The sequence below is a fragment of the Dryobates pubescens genome, chromosome 8 (assembly GCF_014839835.1).
Source record: "Dryobates pubescens isolate bDryPub1 chromosome 8, bDryPub1.pri, whole genome shotgun sequence".
In the NCBI taxonomy this organism is placed as follows: Eukaryota; Metazoa; Chordata; class Aves; order Piciformes; family Picidae; genus Dryobates; species Dryobates pubescens.
Window position 1 is genome coordinate 13186658 of NC_071619.1, and position 25363 is coordinate 13212020.

Sequence of the window (25363 nt, forward strand, 5' to 3'; positions counted from 1 at the left end):
CTGCTCAGAGGAAAGGCTGCCTCTGACTCACTCTCTTATGTGACACAAAAAACAATCTTAAAAGGACAAAGAAGACTCCACGCATTGTCACTGCAAACACATCCATCAGGCAACAGTAACTAACTGACCCAAGGAAAGAGGCCTCTTTCTTCACCAGGACCTTGGCAAGAGGCTGTTCTGTCAAGGTGGCAGTATCAGCTCACAAATAGATCTGGGAACAGTGACTGCAGAGAGCATAACCAGATGGTCCCAGATCTTTTTCAGTGCCAGAAACACAAGCTGTTGCTGGCAGGCCCCACTGAAGCCAGGGGGGAGTAGGTGGTGGTTCATGAGGGGCCTGCTGAGAAGGAACAGGGACAATCCGCTTTTTAACATGTAAGTAGCAGGCTAGGAGCTCTGGGCCAGGGAGAGATGGCCAGATGGTTGGGTAACACATGACCATCCAGAAAGCAAGCACATAGACAGGACAAGCTTAACAGTGTAGGGTAGAGGGGCAGAAAGAGGAACACAAGATAGACATGGGAGGAATTGGTCAGCTTCATGCATGGTCACATGGACTCCTCAACTACACTCTCCCACTAGGGTTGTGCCCCATTAATAGCATCCATGATCAGAGGCAACACAACAAAGGGAGAAAAGGAAAGCCTTGAAACTGTGTAAGACTCAGTGGAGAAACCAAGATGCTGAGGCTTTAACCTTAGCCTGGGAAGAGGCTAGCACAGCCTACAGACATGATGTCATACAAGGCAGGGGTCGTGTTCAGAGATGGAGATTTAATTTTCAGTCAACAACACATAGAAGCAATTATCACAATTATGAATTTTTGCTCACGTAAGGCTCAGAATTTGGTGTGTGGGGGCATGGACATGACAGACCCAACAACAGCTTTTTCCCCTCTCAAAATACTACCAAGTGACGTTAGTTCACAAGCCCAGAGATCCCAAATGATGAGGCTGTTATCCCACAGAGCACTGCACTGGCACCCAACTTTGCCTAGATCAAATTGAACATGGACTTGATCTGAACATGCTAAAGATGCAGTTCTAAGTGCCTGAACACCAGGCTACTGTCAAACAAGAGCAAAGGTAGCTCATGCTGCCCCCACCCTCCTGGGGGGCACTGGCTTATCCTATTGCAAGGAATACTTCAAAAAGGCCAAAAATATGATTAGCCCTGATTGAGCTACTGCTTCCATTTTTATTAAACCCCAAGAAATGCAGGACAAGGCAAGCCGTGAGCATAGAAGGACAAGGACTACACACTACAGCTTTGGTGACTTCATGTAAGTTTGGTTGTTCATGTGCTTCACTGGATTTTTGTAACGGCTTCATGGATGGACTTGGCCACATAGTCCAGGTTCTTGGTAGTCAGGCCACACATGTTGATGCGCCCACTAGCCATCAGGTAGATGTGTTTTTCCTTGATCATGTATTCCACCTGCTTAGCTGGGGAAACAATTGGACATCGGGTCAGAGCAGCCATCCTACCGCTCAGAAAAGCCCAAAGAACCAGACAGAACTGCTGGCATCTTTCACAACAAGGAGAAAATGTCATAGAATCATTAAGGTTGGAAAAGATCTCCCAAGATCATCAAGCCCAACCACCAACCCAACAGTAACATGACACTAAACCATATCCCAAAGTGTATCTACATGTTTTTTGAACACCTCCAGGGATGGTGACTCCACTTACCTGGGCAGCTTGTTCCAATGCCTGACCAATGCCAGTACAGAAATTTTTCCTACTATCAAATCTAAACCTCCCTTGGTGCAACTCAAGGCCATTTCCTCTTGTCCAGTCACTAGTTACTTGAGAGACATGATCAACACCCACCTCACTGCCAACTCCTTTCAGGCAGGAATAGAGAGCAATAATGTCTCCCCTGAGCCTTCTCTTCAGTTCCCTCAGCCACTCAACTTCAGCATTGCCACCAAAATGCTGCCTGGTGCTTCATCCCTGCCTAGCCAGAGGCAGTGATGCTAGGATGCCAGTAAGGTCACAGGAAGATTCCTGCCTTCAGCCTAGTTCACCCCCAGCAAAACTATCCTCATCCAATCCCCCCTTCACCAGCCACTTGGTACTTACGGTTCAACCCTGTGAAGCTAAACATGCCGATCTGATCTGTGATGTGGTTCCAGGTGCCCGGAGTCCCAAGGGACTCCAGTCGAGACCGGAGCTCTGACCGCATCAGCAAGACCCGATCTGCCATTGTCTTCACATTGTCCTTCCTGCAGCAGATAGGAAGCAGAGCATGAGGACAGGCACCTGTCTGGTTTGGAGCCATTTGGCCAAACCTGGAACTCAAAGAAATAGTTTCCCCCTCTTTTCCTCACTGGCCCAGGCAACACATACCACTCAGCGAAGAGCTGCGGGGAAGCAAGTGTAGTTGCCACAATGCGTGCTCCCTGGGAGGGAGGGTTGGACCAAGTGGTGCGCACAATCTTCTCCATCTGGGAAAGCACACGCTGCACATTGTCTGCATCCTTCCCCACCACAGTCAGGTTCCCCACACGTTCATCTGTGGACAAGCCAAGAGATCTAAGCCATTGGTCTCGCACATGATGGCAAAGCAGAGCTCTCCCCGCCCCCAAGTATCCCAGCCCCATCTGTCTGGGTATGATGCTATTGGGCCAGCTTACTGCCAGACACTCACTGTAGAGCCCAAAGTTCTTGGAAAACGACTGTGCACAGAAGAGCTCAAAGCCCTCGGAGACAAAGTATCGCACAGCCCAGGCATCCTTGTCCAGGCTGCCAGAGGCAAAACCTTGGTACGCTGAGTCGAAGAACGGAAACAGGCACCGGCGCTGCAAGGAGGAACAGTGTTAGAGGGAAACCGCTTCCCCACAACCTTTACTTTACCACCCACTGTCCCCGTGGGAGGGAAAAATGACCATTGAGCTTCCAGGTGAATACAAAAGGAAACATGGTCCAGCAACATCAGACTGGAATCTTTTCTTTCTACTGCGGTAAAACAATAGGAAGACTACAGTGAGCAATAAAAGCCAAATGCAGGAGAGAACTGCATTTGAGGACACAGGCATAAGAGATGCACCACTTCATATCCTACTATCCAGCAGTGGTGAAAAGCAGGTGCCTGTGGATAATCTTTCCAGCATGTTAAACCTCACTGCAGCCCATGCCACAGAGTTTGAAAGCAAGAACTTGGAAACATGAGCAGAACTAGTACAGTTCTGTTCCCTAAGCACAATCAGCATTCTGTTAGCCTCTTGCTTCAACACCTGCCTTGTGGGACTACAAACTCCTGCTACATCTTATGCTATTCTCTAGAGCCCATTATGGGTCCAAGTGCTCTGGCTAGCTCAAGAGGTCTGTCCTCTGTCCTCTATCTGTCCTCTCAGCACTGCTTTTTGCCCAGCAGCAGCCCATACCTTCATAACAGCAGCAATCTGCTTCCACTGATCCGGGGTAGGATCTGTACCCGTCGGGTTGTGAGCACAAGCATGAAGGATGAAAATGGAGAACTCTGGGGCTTGCTGGGGAGAGAGAAGGTCTTGGTCACACACATGGACAAGATTGGATACCCACAGCAGAAAGAGAAACCCTGAGCTGCTCAGGGCATCAGCAGACAAAGCATGTAAGAGCCCACCCAGCTGCTGACAACACAGCACCAAGCTAAGCCCATACCATGCCAATTTTACTCACTTCCATGTCATTCAGCAGCCCTTGGAGATCCAGACCCCTCTTGGCAGCATCCCAGTAGTGGTAAGTTCTAATATCTTTAAAGCCAGCATCCACACACACAGAGTTGTGGTTCTCTGAGGAAAGAAATCACTTTTCAAAAAAGCAGGCCCCACCTCTAGCAAGCCACCTCCTCAAGTCCCAGTACCTTCCCACAGGTCACAAAATACACAATGGAGGCACTCAGTGCTCCCTTAACCAAGGGTAAGGCTTCTCTCTCACTGCCCAGACCCCTGCCATTCCTCCCTTGCCGAGTGACCCCAAGGGCTCTCTTCAAGAAGGCAGTGGTCTGATGACAGCACTCACCCCAGGTTGGAGCAGAGATGTAGACCGGAGTTGCTGTGTTGTTGTTTCCATTGTACCACCGCCTCAGAAACTCTGCACCAATACGCAGAGCACCTGTCCCACCCAAGGACTGAACACTTCCAATCTGCAACACAGAGAGTTTCTATCAGGGTCCACCTAGGCTAACCCAGCTTTTCATGCACAGAGAAACGAGGTGCTTGCAAGAGTGAGACAGCACTCCAGATGTGCTCAGGCCTCAGCCAGGACACCATTTCCTTCCAGTCGTCCTCAATCTCTTTCAACACTCAGGTCCATCCTGATGCCTCCCACAGTTATAAATAGACTCCACTTATTCCTGTTACTTTTTGGCAGACACAAGATACCCAGCTTGTAACTTATTTCAGGAAAGGTGGTTTGCTACCTAACTTCAGTTTCCTGTGGGGCAACCATGAAAAGGAAAAAAACCAAATTCCAGTCACATCCCACATGCAGTCTTTCCCAAAAATGACAACTACTTGCACATCAGCTTCAAATACATGGATTCATCAAACAACCTGTAACTGATAAATACCATGTTAGGGAAATCCCCAAATCCTGCCAAAATCCAGTCACTCCACACACTTCCATCCTTCTCCATCTGCTGCTGAGACACCCTGTTGCTGCCAGTGGCTCCCCTGCAAGGAGCAGCCTTGATCCCTATCCATCACCTACCCGGTTCTCCTTTATGGCAGGGCTGTCATCACCCAGAGCAATGCGGGAAGCATTGGCCCGGAACTCCGGCAGGCCCAGGATGGGCAGGTACTCGTGGTTCAGGCTGTTGTCGTTGGCGATCATCTGCTCCACTTTCTTCACCACCGGGAGAACCCATGGCTGCCCCTCGTCCGTGCGGTAGGCTACGAGGAGAGGGAGACGCGTCCATTCCACACCCGCGGGGACACTGGACCACCTGACCCCAACAGAGGGGTTTTTCCCGGGTCACACTAGAGGACAGCGGGCCGGCCGGCGCGTGGCCGCCCCCACGACCTTGACGCTCGCCGGTGTCCCACTGCCTGCCTCCCACCGCCCGGCAGCCAGCCTCGCCGCGGCTCGTGACGCGAGGACCCGGGCGCTGCCTGTTGGAGCTCGCGCCTCGCTGTTGCCGCCCAGCCGCTCCGGCGGGGGCCGGGACCGCAGCAAGGGCACCGGCCTGCCCCGCAGAGAGGGACCCCACCGGGCCGAGCAAGGCCGTGGACTCACCGCCCACGCCCAGGTTGACCTTCCGCGAATCCCCGTCCTCCCGGAAATCTGCCGTGAGCTTGAAGACGGCTACAGGCGGGGCGCGAGGGACAGCAGTGAAGATCGAAGCGGCCATGGCGAGCGGCTCCCTACGCTCCGCTCCGTTACGGACGGCGCGCGGCGCCTTGGAGGAGACGCTCACCTTCACCAGCGGGGCGGGACCGCCGAACGCCGGCGCCAATCAGAGAGCTGCCGGCAGCCCCGCCCCCACCGCCAGCCAGCGACGGCACTGCAGCATCTCGGGCGGAGCGCGGGCAGCCAATCGCGGCGGGGACGCCGTCCGGCGGCAGTCCCCTCGCCCTCTAACGCAAGCGGTGAGGGGGCGTAGGCGCTGCCTAGTGGCGGCCGGCACACACCCCGGGCCCCACCTCCTCCTCTGCGAGCGCGGGTTGTGCGGGCTGTGCGCAGCGGTGTTGCTTCAGGGTGCGGGACCGGGCCGGGGCAGGGTGCGAGGCCTGGTGCCTGGCTGGGGTTTACCGGCAGGTCCGGGACCGCGGCGCAGGGGTGAAGAGCTGTTAAAGGGACTGCAGGAGGAGGCGGTGTCTGATCAGGGGTCCTAGAGCTGCAGTGATAGGGGTGCGGAGTGGTCACGGGATGCCGTGCCCGTGGTGTTACTGGGGATGCCGTGCCCGAGGCAACGCTGCTCCGTGGCAGTGCTCGGGGGTGCGATGCTCGAGGGGCACGGCACGGACCGGGGCTGTGGCCTATGTGTGGTGCAAATAATCTCCAGAGTGCAAAGCTGAGATGCGCGACAGCGCCAGGAGGGCTGTGCGTGGGGGTGCAGGATGGTGCCAGGGTGTGAGGCTTGGGGGTTCAGGAAGATGCTAGGAGGGCCGTGTCCAGGCGTGATGGGTGCAGATACTGTGCCCAGGGTGCACGGTGGGCCAAGGAAGGCAGTGACCTGAGAGCAGGACGAGAACGGCCGTGAGGGCGATGGGTGATTCCCCCAGAAGCCGAATCACAAGCATCCGCCAGTGCATCTGCCCCGGGTTTTTAAGGCACTTTCCCAATTCTCAGCCACCCGCACGTCAGGCACTGTGGGGCGGCCCCCGGAGATCCTCCCAGCCCTAGGAAAACCCTGTTACCTCGGGGCGTCTCTCCTCCCAGCAAGAGCGTCTGGCCGATAGCAACCACCGTAAGGGTGAACTCTGCTCTGGCCCACAAGGAGCGTTTGTCATCGCTCGGGACCCTTGTCCTCCAACCGTATGGCATTGCACGTACCCGCAGGGAGCTCCCCTGGCACCTTGCTGCCAAACTTTTCAGCCTTCCTGCAGGCACAGTGTTTCCTGCTGTGCCCCTGGCTCTCTGCGGCTCCCGCGGGCCGTTCAGCGCTCAGAGACCCTCCGGGCAGGGCAGGGGATGCAGCCCGTTGTGGCGGTTGTCGTCGCGGGACGTGGAGGAGCAGCGCAGGGCCGGGAGCGGCTATGCTGGGCAGTGTCGGCAGAGGGCAGACCCGGCCCGCGCATCGCTCCGTGTGGCCCATCCGCTTATCTGCAACACTCGCAGGAGCGACACCGCAAGGCGTGACCGGCTTTGGCACGGCCCGGCGGCACGGGCAAGAGGTGACCTGGGGCTGCCCGGTGACGGGGCTCACTGCCGCCTGGTGCGTGGCTAGCTGTGGTAGAAACCTGCTGCCTGTCTCAAGCGGCTTTTGAAGTTTGTGGGAATCCGCCCGCGATCCTGCAGCACCTGGGAAAGGCTTCGAGGGAAACGGGAAGGACGTCGCGAACAACAGCCCCGGCAGCGCGACACCCCCCCACACCATTCTGCCTCCCCTCGTGACATAAACCACAGGTATACAGAAAGGCCCTGCTGTCCCCAAACGTTTTTGCAGACAACCCGTGGCACACGCTCCCTTTGTTAACCCAGCCAAGATCCCTCTGAAAACCAGTTTGGCTCCTTGCCCCCCTCCCATGCCAAAAGTGGCTCCGCACCCTGGCTGCCTGGGAGGGAGCCCGGGGGCACAGCCCTCGCCTCCCCCAGCTCCAGGCAGCACCTGGAAGAACTGCCCAGTGCACTGTCTGCTCAGCATGAGAGTAGGGAAGAAGCAAAGCTGCCCGGCGGCACAACAGCATGCCAGCACTTCTGCCTTCCCAGAATACGATGTAATGAGAAAGGCAGAGGAGCAAGACAGCAGTGCTAGACCAAAGCCTTGGCCCTAGTGAGGATTTTTAGCCCAGCTCATACACAACATCTACTGGGCCTTGAGAAAAGGCTGCATGGAAACCCAGGAAAGGTTTCACAAATATTCTCTGCAATAGCTGTGAACCCCTGCAAACACATGACCTTGTCAGGGTGCTGTGAGGGCATTTACAAGCCCTCACCTTACATCTAACCCTAACCTAAAGTCCAACCCTAACCTTAACTAACTCCAACTGAAAAAGCACTTGGGTTTCTCAAGGTCTGTGGATGCTCCTGAAAGGCACTGCAGTGCTGATCAGGGAAGCAGCTGATGAGAACAAGAGCATCAGAGGTAAATGGGAACAGCTTACTGCAGAAACCATCACATTTCTTGCTCGTGAGTAAAGCACTGCACAAGTGTGATGCTGCAATGGCAAAGGCAAACGAAAGCTGCTTAGAGCATCCTATTTCTGGAGCACACAAAAGTGCTGGAGAGACCCCAGACTGGCAACTTCTCACTGCACTTACTGCTTTCTAATCCTACCACTCTCCAAAGAGCAACGGGATACCTGGGGACACGGACAAGCCTTTTCTCAGTGCAGAGCAAGGAAGTCACAAAGGTGCAGAGGTGCTGCCTGCCAAACTGGCTGCACCAAGCCACTGCTTAAGACTGATGGAGCAGGCTGAGCAGTGCCAGTTGCAGGGGAAAAATGCAGTTTTCCCAAACCAGCACGGTCTTGCTCCCCTTCTTCAGGGGCTCCTGAGCAGCTTGGGCTCAGCCCTGCTGTTCTGGTGAAGACTGCCTGCACTGCTGCCTGTTCCTGCAAGGCTGGGGTCGCTGACCCAGCAGGAGTTACCTGTTGGTGTGCCTGGCTGCCCCTAGCCCAGCCTGCATCCAGTGCCCTTGGCGGAACAGAGTAGGGCTCCACTGTGAACAGATGCAGGAACGAGACAGACAGGCACTAAGCAGCAGGACGCCGGGCCCCTGAGCTGGGTGGCTGTGTGCTAGCAAGATCCCTCTGGCCCTGAGCTTTCATCTTCCCAGCCTACACAAAGGGTGCCACCAAAATGTATGTAAAAAGCAGGAGAAACATGGGAGCCAGCCCTGAGGCAACTCTCCTCCCTTCATCTCCTGCCTCTGACTGACAGCCAGCAATGACCTGCCACTCAACAGGAAGGTCTGCACACCTTACCCAGAGTGAAGGAGCCCCCCAGGCACGCATTGCCATGCCGCACACAGGCGTGGCCCCCCACACTCAGCCCCTCCTGGGAGCCAAAGGTATGGGGGCTTGGTGGGCAGCATGCTCATGCAGAGCTCAGGACTGTTGAGGATGAGATGATGCCTTCCCCCTGCTGTTGAGCCCCATGTGTATCTGGTTAAAGCCCTTTCTGGGAGGGTACTGGCGAGCTCTGCTCACCCTGTCCCTCTTCACTCCCCCCCTTCAAGGTCCAGCTTCACAGCAATCTGGCCTCTGTCTCATCCTCTTCCTCACTGGTGCACTCTCAATCCTGGCATCACAGCAAAGGTTTAGGTTGCCCTGCCCCCAGGTGCTGCCTATCTCTGGCTGAGCCTGCGTGCAGGCAGTGTGTGGGCAGGGAGCAGAGCCGCGGCTGTTCCCAGAGGGTGCTGCAAGGGGGATGTTTTCCCAGCCATCCTCGAAATACAGATGTTTTCTCAGTGCAAACTCCAGACAGAGGAGGGTAAAATGTTTTCATTCCAAGCTCCCGGGGTCAGGTCATGGTTTGTCTAAATGGCTTTTGTTGCTGTAATTATCAGATTAGCTGATCTCTGGCAGTGCGTTTAGGGGCAGCTACATTAACTGTGGGTCCTGACACCCCCCACCGCAACGCTGACCAGCTGGGGCAGAGGGTTTGTAGTGGAGCAGTGGGAATCAGGGATGCCAGGAGAGCCAACTGAAAGGCTCAGGCTTGATTTTGAGCTGCTACCCAACTGGACTCTGGTCCAGGAGCAGCTGGTACATTTGGGGAAGACAGCAGCAAGCCTCTTTGACCTATTCAGTGCACATGACGATCACAGAATCACAGAAACGTTCAGGTTGGAAAAGACCCTCAGGATCACCAAGTCCAACAGATAAATGATTCTGAGCTGGGCATGATCTTATCTTCCCACTCCAACCTGCAATGCACTGCAGCTGCAGAGCCCCATCCCAGGCACCTGCCTGCTGCTGTGGCTAATGTTCAGCATACAGATACAGGATGGAGGCACCTGAGGTGCTTCCCCTTGCTCAGAGCTGGTAATCCTTGCAGGCAGGAAGCCCAGCAATTTCCTGGGGGGCTCTGGGACCCTGCACTGAGGACAGTATGGGGGACTGTGGGGGCAGTGCCTGGTTGTGGGGTGTTGCGAGGGCTGTGCAGCCCCCCAGCCACCAGGGAGGCACAGGAATAGGAGGGCAAGATACCAGATGAGACAGAAAGCGTGACGGGGAGATGAGAGAGCAGGGCGAGGGGCAGATAAAGAGGGATCAGGAGTTTCCGGCCCCCGCCAGCCCCTCGCTGGGTCCATCTGTCAACACCTGTGAGTGCTGATGGCACCGAGCCCTGGTGGCAGCTGGGGCCACAGGTCCTGCCGAGGGGCACCGTGAGGGGTTGAGAAGAGGCCTCTGCCGCTGTGTTCCTGCTGCACCGGGGCACCAGCAACAGCTTTATCCTTAAGCTGGCTGGGGACAAACAGTGCCCACATGCAACCCCATGGGTGCCCCCAAGGCTGAGCCCTTGGCCAAACTGCCCTGCAGCACCCACCTCCTGTCTTCCCACCCTGCCAGCCCCATCACACACATGTATGGAGTGCAAGGGATTTCACCCACTGGCACCAAAACAAATCAGTTCCAGCTCTGCTGAGCTGCAGGTGAGCATGAAGGTACTCGGCACCACTCGCTCAGGCACTGTGCCCACAGAAGTTGCCTGCCCCCGACACATCACCCACCTCCTCTCTCACCTGCTGTAGGCAGGAGCAACAGGCATTGCTCTTTATCAAGACAGAAGCTTTAAGGAAATAAAGTAACTCCAAATCATAGAATACTTTTATTGTTTTTCCATAGAACAAATTATTTAAAACACAGTTTCCCTGCATTTCAGTTTCTGAAGTGTTATAACACTGGAACATTAGCACCCCACTGAGTGAGGGCTTTTGGAGCTGAGTATCTACATCTTCTCTTTCAAAAAAAATGTGTCAACCTTTTAAAATCCTTCAGAAATTTTCAAAAGCAAAATTTTGCCTTTAAACACCATGTCCCTGAATGAAGTTTTGGCTTCAGCCAAACAAACAAACAAACAAACAAAACTAAAACCAACCAACCAACCAAAAAAACATAGCAAAACAAAAACCCCCAAACCACCAAGTGGAAGCTGTTCCTGAAATTTTTCCTAACTGCCACCACAACAGAGCTTGGTTAGCTCCAAATCCATTTTCTCTGCTTCCAGCTCAGAGAGCAACCCAGAGCAGTGAGGACAAAGTGTGTGCACTCCTGAGAAGGAACACTGTCCATCAGCCCCATCAGGATCAAAGCTCTCCTGACACTACTGGGCACAGCCTGAAATTCACTATCTCCCTATTTAAACCCATTTTGCACATTTGTCCTGATGGCACTGAAGTCCCAACCCAGTCCATGGACCTCTCAGGACCTACCGTATAGCTATGCTCACCTCCTCTGCATCTGCTCATTTTCCAGGCATCCTGGAGGAACCCTGGCCCTGAAAGAGTCAAGAGATGGGTTGGTCCCGGTGGTCAGTCCCTGTCATCACAGGACAAGCCACTGGGGCTGGAAAAGTGTTTTTTTTCCTTTCGTGTCAGTGCCCACTGGCACATGTCAGGAGACTGGCTCAGGGACTATGACCTTCACAGTCAGACACCTGGTACCCTGGTCATTAAAGATGGTTTCCCAAGGGTGCAGAATGCCAATGGGGAAAAGACTGGGTTGTCGGTGCCCAAGTATCCCCAGCCCTGGAGCAGGCTGGACTTTTGCACAACCTAGGAAGCTTGTTTTGAGAAGCCCGAGGAGACAGCTGCAGTCTCTAGAGGCAGTGAAGCCTCTGCCCAAGCCTCTGCCCAAGCCTCTGCCCCCTCACTAGTGAGCCTCGCTCACACCTTGTGACAGAGTTAACTGACACGTCACAGGGAGCTGCTCCACTGCAGCACTGTAAGAGCCCAGCTGAACCCGTGGGACCAGTGGGACAGAGGCTTCTGCAGCAAAGCCAGTCCCAGCTGGACCCCACCAGGCAGGGCCTGTGCCCCAGTACAGCTGGGATGATGCCAGGAAAGAAGAGTCCGGCTCCCTTGCAGGGAGTCCGGTGCTGGGGGTAGCTTCTGGACCTTGGTGCAGGAGCACATTTACTAAAAACAATTTATTTAATATCAAAAATAATTTCTTACGGCGTTGTGGCTGGCGTCAGACAAGCGCTTACTCACCCGGGAATTCAAACAAAGGCAGGGCTGGCGCTCAGCCAGGGGGTCGGGTGCTGGGTGGTCATGTCCATCCCAGCCTCGGACCCGCCTCTGGGTCACTTGCAGGCTTGTGGCATGATGTCTCCATTTATTTATTGGAAATGTTTGAACAGGAAATGCTAATGGTTTGGGTTTGTGGAGACAGCTGGAGGGGTCCGGCCGGAGCTGCTGGGAAGGGGAGGGTGCACTGGGACATGGTAGCCCAGTGCAGAAGGGGGAATTGGTACTGCTGTGGATTTGTCCTCTCCGTGTTTTAGGTGGAAGACCAGATAGGAAGTGAGACCAGGAGGGTCTCAATAGCTCAACTGCCTCCTCCTTCACCGCTGCTTGCACCCAGTGCTGCAAAACACATGGTTGTGCTGCAAGCATGGGACTGTTACCAGCACACCACTGTGCACACTACCTGCACCCCATGCTACAGGGGTGCACAGGAAAGGTGCTGCCGAAGTGGTACTGAGGGAACGGTGACCATGGAGCTGTGCATGCCCCATCCCCAGTTTTCAGGCTTGGGCCTGGCTGGTGCCCGTTGGCATGGGAGGGATGTCAGAGCCCTGCCTCCCCCTTCAAGGGGGTCGAGAGGTTCCTACACAGCCCGGCTCTGGACCGGGCTGTTCCTGCATTTGCTGATAACAGCGGAGGTGAAGCCTGACCCAGGAAAGCAGGCAAGATCCGCAGAGATAAACTCCCTGCAGCAAGACAAAAGCACTGACCTCCGCAGAGCCCAAGCCGCTGCATTCCCACAAGCACAGCAACAATTGCTCAGGAGCAGCAGCAGCAGCAGGGAGACCTTCACCAAACCCTGTGACCAGCCACCGGGAAAGGCCTGCGCAGCAGCTGGCGACACCTCCAGCAGGATCACTGCACAGAAAACACAGCTCAGGGTTTATAAGCAGACCTACTGTGGATATCAATTGCTCAGGCACTGACAGCAAAGAGAGCCTGCTCTTATTGCTCGCTCCTCTGTCAGCAGTGCAGCAGCTTCAGCACTGCCTGCGTTGCATGAGCAACGGGATGCCGCACAAGCACTCCCTCCTATTCTCTGACTTACGCTTTTATGCACACACTTGTAGCACAAAGGGAATTTAGGTTTTATCCCTAAATGCAGCCAAGGGTAGCAAAAGTTGCTGTGGTCTCTTCACTCCCCAAGCCCACCCAGGGAACCTGCACAGCAGGCGCAGGGTCGGCTCTGTTTCCCCATGCCCAACTTGTGCCCAGCTCATGGGCTGGGAGGCTGGAGCCTGCCTGGTATTCATGAGTCCCTGCAGCAGGTCTGCCCTAAACCAGCACCAGCTGAAAAAGGCAGAGGTGCTTAATGGAATTTGCAGAAACACTCAGCTCAGTTACACGCCCTGTGCCTGTTGTCTCAGGCATGTTTTTAAAATCTTTATCTCTGCATCATTAAACACTGATCTACATTTGAAAAGAATCCCTTCAGTTCCCTACCTCTGAAATGAGGATAACTATCCTTTACCTCATAGCGGGGTTAGAGGATAAACAGATTAAAGACTGCGAGATATTGTGGCAAAGAAGGTTAAACAAGCCCCTGTGACAGACAGCCCAGGGGCAGGGACCAGCATCAGAGCCATGCAGAGCATAAGCTGCCGACCCACGTCTGCACCATGCTAATGACCCCAAAATCCCAGTGCTAGGTTTGCCACTGTCTGCCTTTCCAGGATGTGGTCCCCAGCCAGCTGAAAGCCCACAGAGGGCTAGTCTCCCAGCCAGGGATGTGAACCCATGCCCTGAGCCTGGGAAGGGGAAGGATAGGGGCCGGGGGAAACAGAGACAGGACAGGAAACAGAATCAGGAGCGCAAGACTTTGGGAGGACACCAGCAGTCCAGGTGCAGCCATGAGGGGCTGCAGGATGCACATGTGGAGTGGGGAATGGAGCACAGCACGATAGCTGCCCGCTCTGTATGTCCCTTGTCACATACTCAGAGCAAGGAAACCTGCTGTTGCCCACAGTCTTGACTGTACCTGTCCCACCAGGAACCCCAGGCAGCCAGGGACATCATGGAGATGTGCACTTCTGCAGAAAGAGCTGGTGGGGGAGAGAATGAGCCAGACAATTACTGTCTGGAAAGTTTCACCCGAGTCCCTAGTAAAATAATGGCACAAATATTAAGAAAAAGAGCTCTTATAAACATCTAGAGGATAATGAAGCCATGAGCTATAAGCAGGATGGGATTTGTAAATAAAGGTCTGTGCCAAAAACAACAAGCCCTCCATAATTGTTTTGGATAGCAGGACAAGATTACTGCGGGAAGGGGACTTGGCGGATGTCATGAGAGGAGACCTAGAAGCACCAGGTCTGTCATCCTGCCTTGCCGTTAGAGAGCCCCAGCATGTTTGGGTAGGTTTGAGGGGCTAACCTGCACAAAAAGGTGCCCCTAATGACATGGCTGGCACCTGGGGATGTACCTATCTTTTGAAGCTGGACACCTGCACTCTCCCAGCCTGACATGTGTCACACTGGTACTGCTGCAGTTGCTCACACTTTGGCCACCTCCAAGTTGCCAGTGGAGAGCAAGGCTAAGCCTAAGTCTCCATTCCAGATGGGACAAATCCCACCACCATCCCTGACAGGGTTGTGACCTGCACAGTGCAAGACAAAGCCACCTGGATGGTCACAGAGGGCCAGAGATAAAACTGAGCAAAGCTAGGAGCAGGAAAATAATGTTGGCAACTTCCACACAGCTCCTCAGGTTTTGGCAATGCTTTGTCTTTTGTGAACATCAAAATGGCACGTTCTGCAAAACTGTAGGGTTCCCCAGCACTCTCAAGTATCAGATTTTTGGCCAGACGTACAGGAAATGTGCATGCACCTCCTTGCAACCAACCCTTTGAAATGCTGCACTGTAAAAGCGTAAGCGTTAGCAGTCATTTGCACTGCACAGGTCAAACTCGTCCAGCATTGATGCTGATGGAAAGAAAAGATGGTGTTTGGCCAAAACGTATCTTGTTTTGTACCTGAGCCTTGAGTCTCCACAACATGCTGGGCTGGGTAACTCGTGCTTGCTGGCAAGCAGCTGGCTACATGCAGGCATGCAGGGTAAGGCACCAAGCATGAAATGCACCATATATGGTGAAGATATTATTAGTCCATAGTTGCCTTTGTAGCTTTCTTCATAGGATCTTCTGAGGAAATGTTGCTTAAAAATAGGAGACCAAGAGGTTTGTTGGTGAGCCTCAAGCAGGGACTCAAATGCCTGAAGGACCAAAACCAATGGTTTCAGAGCAACAAGGATCAGAAAGGCTGCAGGTATCAGAACTTGGGATATCTGCAAGGTACGTAATAATATTCTGTTTAAGGACTTGTCCTAATTAAGGCTGATTGCCCTCTCATTAGCTACATCCCAACTGGCCTCCAGAAGTCATTCTCAGTGGGGAGGTTGCTGAAATGGTGTCAGGAAAGGTCAGCATTGGACTCTGGGTACCCAGCACAGGCACAGGCAAGCCGAAAGTCAGCACCAACTTGCTGCTGACACAGAGAACCAGCTCAGCTGCAGTCTGTGTGTGATAGAGGGGATGGAGTTACCTGATGGTGGGTTTTGACTGAGCTAAACACCAAGCTGGATTTGCCATTGAAGAAAGTCAACTGTCCCCCTGAGAGGCAAGAGCTAAAACAAAGCCACAGTGCTCAGCAGGACTGGTTCGGGGTCCCAGCCAGATATGAGTTTGATGCTAGGAACACATAATGAATGCAGTCCTGGATATCAGAGCAGGGAGCACAGAGAATGGGAGTTACAAGGCTGTGGATCACATGGCAAGGATACTGTGACTAGCCTGGTGCTCCATTTTACAAAGATGCAGACAAAGGGAGATGTGAATCCCCCACCACTGCCCCTGTTTGCACTGTCTCCCACAGCAGATGGGCTGGGAAGGTGTATGCCAGAAGGTGGTGGCACAGGGACCCAGTGAGGTGCTGGGATCTCTGCCTTCAGACATTTCCAGAATTCATCAGATTGAGGCCTGGCCGGTGAGCTGTACCACCAGAGCTCCTGAGACCAAAATTATTCTGTGAAATGAGAGAGGGTGCAGAAAACAGCCACAGAAAAGACACAAGTGCCGGAGAACTCACCCCACAGTGACAGAATCAAGCTCAACCTGTCTTCTTCTTTAAAAAGCTTAAGAAATTTGCACAAGTACTGTCACAGTAAGAGAACACCATGTGCCAAAGTGTTTTTATTCAAGCCAGAAAAGGTAGAGCAAGAATCAATGGCTGGAAATTAAAAGCCAGACAAACCTGCATAAGAAATACGACGTGCATTTTCTGAGCAATGCTGATTAGCTGGCAGATTAACCATCAGTGATTAAGTAAGACCAAACCATGAACTCCCTCGCTCCTCCAGACCAGATGCTTTTGTGCCTTAGTGAAACAGCGAGTTATTTGGATCCAGAAAGTAACAGGATGAGGTGGTTGGGGAGATCAGCATAGGTGATCTAACAACCGACTCCAATCTTAAGTATCGTGAGTAAAAATACATCATGTTACTAATACGCATAGAAAAATTCCCATCGCGCGGCCTCAGCATAAACACTGAACAGTTGACATCTGCAAACCCGCAGATGGAGGAGGATGACAGTTGTTAGTCCCATTTTAGAAACAGAAAAACACCCAGCCCACAGATGACCCGCAGGGGCCTTGCAATGGGACTGAAACCCTGAGCAAAACATGAGCTTGCAACACCAGGACTCTGCCACCAGGCAAATTCGTGAGTCAGAAAGGGTCTGCCCCAAGATGCTCTTGGATCCCAAGTATATGCATGCAGTCCACTGGGTAGGAAAGAGAAGGTCTCTCTGTGCAGGGTTTGAGTTTGCCATTCCAGGAAAAGCAGGACCACAGAGATATACAGAAATCAGTAAAAAAAATCAGATGAAAAAAAACAAGTCCTTAGGAATGAATAACAAAACAAAAAAAAAAAGTTGATGGAGATGTTGGAAACCTGGATGACATTCTTAGATGAAGGAAAACACACCCAGCATGGACCAGTCCCAAATAGACTGGCTAGAGGCAAAATGGTCTCTCTTTTTAGTATCCATAGTTACAGAATTTTATAAAAAAATAAGCCTGGAAGGCCCTTGAAATGTCACCTAGCCTGTCTGCCCACCCCCAAATGCAGCAAACCCTTCCTGGTGGAGCTTTTGTCTAAACTCTCCCTAAATGAAGTCTCTAGTAGTGAAGACGGCTCCCAAGAAAAACGAGTTTTAAACTCTTTTACTGCAGTCATTGCAGGGTAAGCCTATGGCTTCTTTTTCTACCCACCCTGCAAACAAGGAATGGCCTATTATCTCCTGCTTTGTAGCAGGGCTTTATGCATTTAAAGACTTTTATCTTATTTCCCCGTAGTCCTTTTGCCTTGATAATCAGCTCTCCTGGTCCTTCAGCCTCCTCCAGTATGTCATGTTTTCCGAATTTCTGATCTCGTTCTTCCCTGGGCCTTCTCCAAGAACTGCAACTTCAAATGCCGAGCCTCAAGTGGGATTCAGTGCTCAGATTATCACTTTCTAAGTGCATCGGGATCACATCAGGTGTCTTACAAACACCTCGTTTATATACCCCAACCTGATTTTGCTCTTCTCACTCGAAAGGCTGCTGGCTCACATTCTGTATGGGACCCACTGTCACCTCCAGCTACTTTCCCACAGAGCAACTTTGCTCATTCCTCAGCTAGTGCTTGCAATGTTGAATTTTCTCAACACAAATAGCTTATATTTCTTCTTATTGACAGTTTTATTTTGTATTTCTCCAATTTCTCAAGAAAAGCACTCTTGCAAGCCCTACCAGACTGGTGCTACAGATAAAAGTCACTGATAAAGGCATTGACTAGCCCTAGACCCAGACCAGACCCTGTCTGCGGGTTGAGCACTGGTAACTGCCCTTTCAATAGTTTTCCAGTCAGCTGTGCTCCCACATAGCCACACATTCACTGAGACCATGTTTCTCCATTGTTCACAATAATTTCAGGTGGAAATGGAACTAAACTCCCTTGAAAGTCAAGATCTAGCACACCTTTTGTTTTTCCAGCATCAACCGGCATAGATATGCTCAAGTAGAAGAAAGTTCAGTTGGTTAAGCTGATGGCCAAAGCTGCCACTTACCACTTTGTTATCTCTACTCCCATGTTGCGTCCCTTAATGATGTATTTGCCTGTCTTCAATCTGTTTATGCCAATGGCTCATTTTTCCTTTAGTTCTGCACCCCTGGTCTTGAGAAAAGCTCAGGAACTCGGAAAGATACAAATGTTCATTTGGGAAAGGAAAAAAAAAATAAGGGGAAAAAAAACTGCTTAACAACAACTAAATCCTCGGAACTCACATGTTTATCCAAAATCATCTGAACCTTCTGGGGACAGTGACTTTTTAGGGTGAAATAAAAACAAGTTCAAGTGAGTTTTCCATCCCTGCAACAGCACGGTGAATCCAGCCAATCTGAAACAATTTTCCAAGAAGATTTCCTGCAACCTCACAGTGATTAAAGGAAATAACATTGTGAATAAAGGGACATTCTTCAAAGTCAATGAAGGAGCCACAAACTGTACATTCTCACAGCGGGCCGGAAAGCGCCGGCGTGAGGTGGATTTTGCGGCATGTGGCCCCCCAGAAGGAAGAGGGTGGGATGCGGGGACCATCCCTCTTCCCCAGGCAGGGGTTGTGACCGGGCTTCTCCTGGAGCAGGCGGTGAGGAAAGAAGGCCTGGCTGCATGGGCTCTGACCCGCTGGCTGTGGGTGAACGTCTGCTGGGTTTGGCATCAAGGGCAAGGGGCTCAGTGCCTCTCTGCAAACAAGATGCAAGAGTCCATCGACCCTCTCAGAGAATGGGGCAACCCTGCAAAGAGCAACATCCCATCATGGCAGCTTCAGGTTGCAGCCTCCTTCCTCCTTGCTCCTTGCTTTGTCTGAATCAAACCCTCAGAACATTCCCAGATGGGCTCTGAGACTGACGTGGAAATGTGAACAGGCCCGAAAAGCCACTTTGTGAGAGGCGAAGTGCTGTGCCGCACTGCCGGGCAAGCAGGATCCTGCCCACTCCAGCCCCAGCCTGCAGAAGCCCCTTTCGCTGGAGCTACCCTGGGACTGGGACCAGTGAGCAAAGAATGAGCATGCACCCAAAAAGGAACTTTTAAAAACCCACCTTCTTAGATTAAAACAAATAAATAAATAGGCAGCAACAAGGGGTCTAGAGGGAGAAAGGCAAGAGGGGGCTGCCTGGAAGCCTTGCATCTGCTTTAGTTGATGCTGTGTAATAAGGGAATTCACTAACGCATTTACTGCAGCACATGGACAAGTCCTTTAAAAATATCATGGCCACCTGGCGAGGCTCACAGAGGAGCCAGGAAGCCCTACTCTGCAGAGCTGGAAAGATGGGCCTCCTCCCTGTCCCCTGGGACCAGATCTGCTTTTGCCTCTGGGCAGCACATGTAAAAGGGTGCCATGGCAGGGCTGCCACAAATCCAACTAGAACTGGTCATGGAAACGGTATGAAATGGTGTTTTGAAAAAAACCAGCAGCCTGCAGGCCTGGCTGATCTCAGAGGGCTGTAGCTCGGCACCCCTATGATACTTGTGCAGTGAGGCTGAGGCCACTCGTTGACTTGCATGATCTGGTTCTCCCCAGACAGGCAGTGCTGCCCTGGGGCTTCTGGGACAGGGGCTTCATAAAGCATGAATTGCCTTCCCCTTCACTGGCAACTGCAACAGATGCATCAGGAAAAAAACAAAAAACACCAAAAGAAGATCCAAAATACAGTTTGTTTTTCAAGAAGTTGTTCAAATCCAGGTGTACAAAATCCGAGCCAAACACAAATTCAAATTTCTGTGTGAATGTGCTAATTTAAACTGAAAGCGAGCGAGAGAACCTCATGTTAGAAGTCACTCAGAACAATGCAAACATTAAAGATACAACCCCCCATCAAACACTTATTTAGAAATGGGATTTTTCAGACAGTGATTAGGGTGGGCTGCACACACACACAAGTATTTGCTGATTGATATTGAACTCCTTGAGGAATTTGTGTATGTGGCAGTATTTGCATGAATTAGAGCAGGGGAAGCATGTACAATGCTGAAGACGGAACACTCCTCCAAAGGAAAAACGGGAAAATAAAAAACCTGAGCCAGAAATGAGGCTCCATTTGGAAAAAAAAAAATAAAAGTTCCTGAATCAGAAAGAACAGGGCTGAACCCAGATATTTGAAGGACATTGAGACACTTGAACGTGTCCAGAGAAGGGCAGCGAGGCTGATGAGAGGCCTCGAGCACAAGCCCTGTGAGGAGTGGCTGAGGGAGCTGGGATTGTTTAGCCTGGAGAAGAGGAGGCTCAGGGGAGACCTCATTGCTCTCTACAACTACCTGAAGGGAGGTTGTAGTCAGGAGGGAGTTGGTCTCTTCTCCCAGGCAACCAGCACCAGAACAAGAGGACATAGTCTCAAGCTGTGCCAGGGGAAGTTCAGGCTTGAGGTGAGGAGAAAGTTCTTCTCAGAGAGAGTTGTTAGCCATTGGAATGTGCTGCCCAGGGAGGTGGTGGAGTCACCGTCCCTGGAGATGCTCAAGAGGGGATTGGATGTGGCACTTGGTGCCACGAGGTCTTGGTCATGAGGTCTTGGGTGACAGGTTGGACTTGATGATCTTTGAGGTCTTTTCCAACCTTATTGATTCTATGATTCTATGATTTGCTGGAAAGGTGGAAATTGAGAATTTGCATTATTATGTTGGGGCAGAATTATTATTATTATTATTATTATTATTATTATTATTATTATTATTATTATTATTATTATTATTATTATTATTATTATTATTATTATTATTATTATTATTATTATTATATATTTTTCTGTATAAAAGTTACTGAAAATTGTCTTGCCCCAAATGAATTAGATTAAAAACTATTCTGTGGGAACTATCTTCATCTAAATTTTCAATGGGATATTTTGATTTCTTCTTTTTTTTTTTTTTTTATTTCAGTTTCTTAAATCAGGAAGTTGTTAAAAATTTGAAGGCACTCTGTTTTGATGTTTTTCTTCACTTTTTTTCCTCTGCCTTGGCGATGCTTGAAGACCGCCTGTCATTTGTTCTAGACTTCCTCTTCTCTTTGCATATATTTTCTTCCCTATTCTGACACTTTTCAAAGCTTTGGCACTCTTGTAGAAGGGGGGGGAAAAAAGAAAACCAAAAACCTGTAAACACAGTATTACTTGTTTCCTTGTAGGGTTGTAAGGATAAAAGTAATAGAATAAATAATTTTCAACATTTTGATATTTTAGCAGCTGCAATAGAAGCAATTTGTGCCCACCTAGACAACGGTGTGGCTTAGAGATGAATAAATCTGAATTTTTCCCTTTTTTTGTGAAGCTCTTTTCTGAAATGCTTTACATAGATCTTTTTATACCTTTTTTTTTTTTTTTTGTGGAAAAATTGAAGGCTATTTTCCAGGGCACTGCTCTCCATGGAGGTGGGAGTGATTAAGGTGCAGAGGAAACATGGGCAGGGCAGGGGAATGGTGGTGCCCCAGCCTACCCGAGGGGCTCAGCTCCCATACTGCCTTGTGGAGAGTGAAACTCCTCATCTGCACCACCAGGAGCTGCTGCTTCTCACGGCCAGGCCCTCCAGAGGAGGGTGTGACACTAGGAATGTGTGGTCACAGGGCTTGGAGGCAACATGAGGTGCAGGGACAACCTTGAAGCTATCACAGCAGTGGGTGTGCAGGTCTGCAGAGCCCTCAGCCTTGCGGGAGGGGAGATGTTGGTGTAGGCCATGAGGACCTTGCACATTGCAGTGTGGCTAAAGGAAGGAAAACCACCATGGCTGGCCTTTGGGAAAGAGGATGATGAGATGTCCCCTCTCCAGCTTGCCATTTCTATCTCAGCTCTGTGCCCAGGCACCATGAGTGCAAGGTCCATCACTATGCACGTTGCTACTTCCTGGAGCCCAGCAAAGTGGAGGCAGATGGGGGCTGCACACTCAGCCCCTCAGTCCCTCCATGCCCTGGCTCCCTGCATTTCCAAGTGTCCACTGTGGGACAGGGCACAGACCCACGATGAGAAGCAAGACTGTCACTCCGCAGCAATGAAATAACAATTACTGATTTTCCAAATAAATCAGTGGGCTCTGCAAGTGAAGGGCTGGAAAATGGTAAGTTTAGATTAGACCCTCCCCAAGCCCTGGCTGGGCCTTGAGCCGCTGTCAGGGCTGCAGAGAAACAGCAGCGAACTCTCACGCAAATGGCCTATAAAAAAGGCCCCTGTCAAAGGCACCTTGACCTGCAGGCTCACTTTGGTGCTGGGCTCCCCATCGGCCCTCCCCTCCCAGGGCTGCACTCCTCGCATGATGTATTTCCCCTGCCTTTTTTAGAGCTGCATTATGTTAGCTCCAGGAAACAGCCTCTTCCTTCTTATAAACACAGCCCTGGGTTACTGACCAGCGGCCCTGCCACTCCACAGCCACTCTCTGTCCATCCATCACACCTCGCTGTCACCCTAGCAACATATCTCTTGGACCGGTCCGGCTCCAGAGATGGGAGAGGCAGGAGTTGGGGGGGGGAACGGGGGGGGGTCACATACACAGAGCACAATTCCAGCCTGCTGACTAATTCCCTGGAAACCCTGGGGCTGCACAATGAGAAAGCCTTTCCAAGGGTTTCTCGAGCGTTACTGGAAGGTCAGGTGAAGGTCAGCACAAGGACATGGCTCCTACTTTCCCCACTGTCAGCAAGGGCGGGTGTGCAGGGCGGACGTGGGTGAGCCATGGGGGTACTGTGGGTGCACAGCAGGAGGGGTGTTTGGAGAAGGGCGCCTGTGTCCGGGTGGCCCTCTGACACGGCACAGTGCCCACTCACCACTGCCAGGCACGAAGGATGTGCCTGGGAGGGGACTGGAGGGGTGTCTCATCAGCCAGACAGGCGTCAGCACTTCCAGCAGAAGGGGCACAGCCAGCAGCATGGCCTCTTGCCTCCGCAGCAAAGCAAGAGACAAGGAAGGGAAGAGCTGCTTTGGCCCCATGCTAACTCTTGGCTGCCTTCACTATGGTTCTAGTGCCCTGGCACTGTTGGCCTGACCTGACATTAGGTCAGCCATGGGTCATTCCTAGTACAGAATGGGTTCTAGGGAAAAGCACCAGGATGAGTAGGATGCCCACAGCCTCCAGTGCAATGGAATATCACTGTCACAGAGACATGCCAGGACACCCAAGTTGCCTGTCACTGCTGACACAGGGACATATTTTATTTGAGCCTGGGGCCCATCTAGCATTTTGCACTTGTGGCCAAAGCACAGCAACCACAGCAGGAGGAGTCTGGCCATGCCCTGCTCCTGAGACACCCACCACCCTCACGCATCTCTACCTGCTTGACCTTCATGTTAAGCCATTGTCTCCAAGAGGAAATGCCATTTAAAGGCAGGTATTTAAAAATAAATGGGAGATCTCTGCTCTCCAAACAACACTGCACCTCACTTCTGCCCATTCCCATTCTGTAAAGCCAGGAGTCAGGTTTACACGGGGATGAAAAGAAAGGAAGGCAAAGCTTTTAAGGACAGATCTTCACAAACCCAAGCTAAAGCCCCATGAGGGCAAATCCTTTCTAATCCATGCTCTTCCTTAGAGGTGTAAGCGGAGTGAAGGGTGGAGGGGAGGGATTTAAATCTGGGAAACTGAGTTCCCTATCCCTTTGGTCTGGCAGGGAGCCAACCGATAGACTAAAAACAAGTCTGAAGAGAAGTCTGTGTGGGATAATCCAGCTCTGGCCCCTGAGGGGATGAGAACAATTAGGAATCCTCTCTCAAGTCTCCACTCCAAGGCAGAACAACAGTTTACTAATTCAGTTCAGAGCTGTTGTTAGAAAAATCTGAATCATCAACATACACTAACAATTTCTGCACAGTAATTATGAGGAGAATTCGTTAGGCAGACTATTAACAGAACCCTTCAGATCTCCCACCTGTACACATGCATGTAGAACCCCAGGACTGCTCTACACAGTGGCCATTGGTGAGGAGCTGTCACAGCAGGGAGCTACACAAGAAGACATGGCAAAACATGTGAACTGTTTTAAAGGAAAATGAAAGAATGGGTGTTTATTAGAAGTGTGCAGGTGAAACACACTCCATCATTAACCTTTCCAGGCACAGCAGCAAGTCAGGGAGCTGCTTGCCTTCGCTGCCCCTGAACACATATGCCACAGTCCCCACCTGCACGAACCGTTCCACTTCCAGATAAAAACCTGCCATGGCATTGGAAGCTTGCCCACAGTGGCCTCTGGAAACAGTCTGTGAAATGCCTTTCAACTGAGCCTGCCAGGACCTTGTCTGATATTTATCCAATGGAGACAGAAAGGATGAGTTTCCCCAGCCTCTGTCTTTCTCCCTCACTCCCAGCTGCAAGGTTGTTGCAAGGCAAGAGAGTATTTGTACACAACCTTGCTGAACTGGCCAGCAACAAGTTACAGCTGAGAAGGCAAAGCTGTGCAACAGCTCCTGACTGTTGAGTGCCCCTCAGAGCCAATGGCAGCCCCTATAGATGAATGCCAGCAGAGCTGAGTACCATCACAGAGGTGACTTCCTGTGCACTGCCCCATATATGCACTCAGCCAAGGGTGCAGCATAGTTTCTACCAGAAGCTGGCTCTTGCATCCTTTCTCAGCCAAATTATCCCAAAACCATGTTGGCATCTGTGCCACTTTGGGGGGCAGATTTGACAGCTCTGGGAGTAGCCATGCCCAGGCTGGCCTCATCCACACAGGACCAAGCCTTGCCTGCAGCTGGAATAATCTTGATTAAGCAGGGAGAGGAGTGGGGACTGGCTGCCAGACAGATGCCCTAAACAAGAGGAACTTATCAGCTCTGTTTCCAAGATGAGACATGTGTCACCACCTCACACAAATCCAGCCCACTCACTCCTCACCAGCATGCCTGTACAGAAACACGAGGGCTTCCCTCTTCCTGAAGGGTGCCATAGAAATAGCCACTGAGTAACCTGAAAAATTTCTTCTGGAAAGGCCTTTGCTTAGGCTAAGAAAAGCATTGCACCCAGAATGCTTCAGAATGCTGGCCTGGAACAGGAACCAGCATGCAGCTGCACTCACAGCCCTGGGTGTTTGTCATCAGGCTGGCCCAGCAGCAGCACAGGGAGGTCCCCAGCCCAGAGGAACACCAAGTGCTGCAGACAGCAAGGAATCTCTCTGCTAGCACACACGCGGCAAAGCCCAACACAGCTAATCCCTCCTGTTTATTATGTAATAAAACGCTTTCCAGACCTGTTAAAATTTAATTGGTTTAATCTTAATTGTTCCATTTTCTATGGCACATGCAAACACAGAGCCTGACCCTGCCACTCTCGTGTGAACCGTCCTGCAGGCTGCGGTGGGAGCAGGATGAAACCTGCTGACCTCAGCAGGATTATGTGAAAGAATCAGAGCTGCAGGCCTGAGCTTGGAGCTGAAATCCAGTGCTGGGCAGGCTGCCAGCACAAGGCCCAGGGTCCACTTAGGCTCCACTTAAGCCCTATGGGATGCAAGTAGTCCGCAGG

The 25363-nt window shown here is 51.6% G+C and overlaps 1 protein-coding gene across 1 annotated transcript; it reads right to left on the reverse strand.

The window, feature by feature from the left end:
• Positions 1-753: 753 nt before the first annotated feature.
• GOT1 (glutamic-oxaloacetic transaminase 1) lies at positions 754-5430 on the reverse strand. Its single transcript, XM_054163741.1, has 9 exons — positions 5221-5430; positions 4696-4877; positions 4006-4129; positions 3664-3776; positions 3390-3494; positions 2654-2804; positions 2353-2518; positions 2086-2228; positions 754-1445 (listed from the first exon to the last, which is right to left on the reverse strand). The coding sequence occupies exons 1-9, from the start codon at positions 5333-5335 to the stop codon at positions 1306-1308; spliced, it is 1239 nt and encodes a 412-aa protein (XP_054019716.1). The 5' UTR covers positions 5336-5430; the 3' UTR covers positions 754-1305.
• Positions 5431-25363: the final 19933 nt, after the last annotated feature.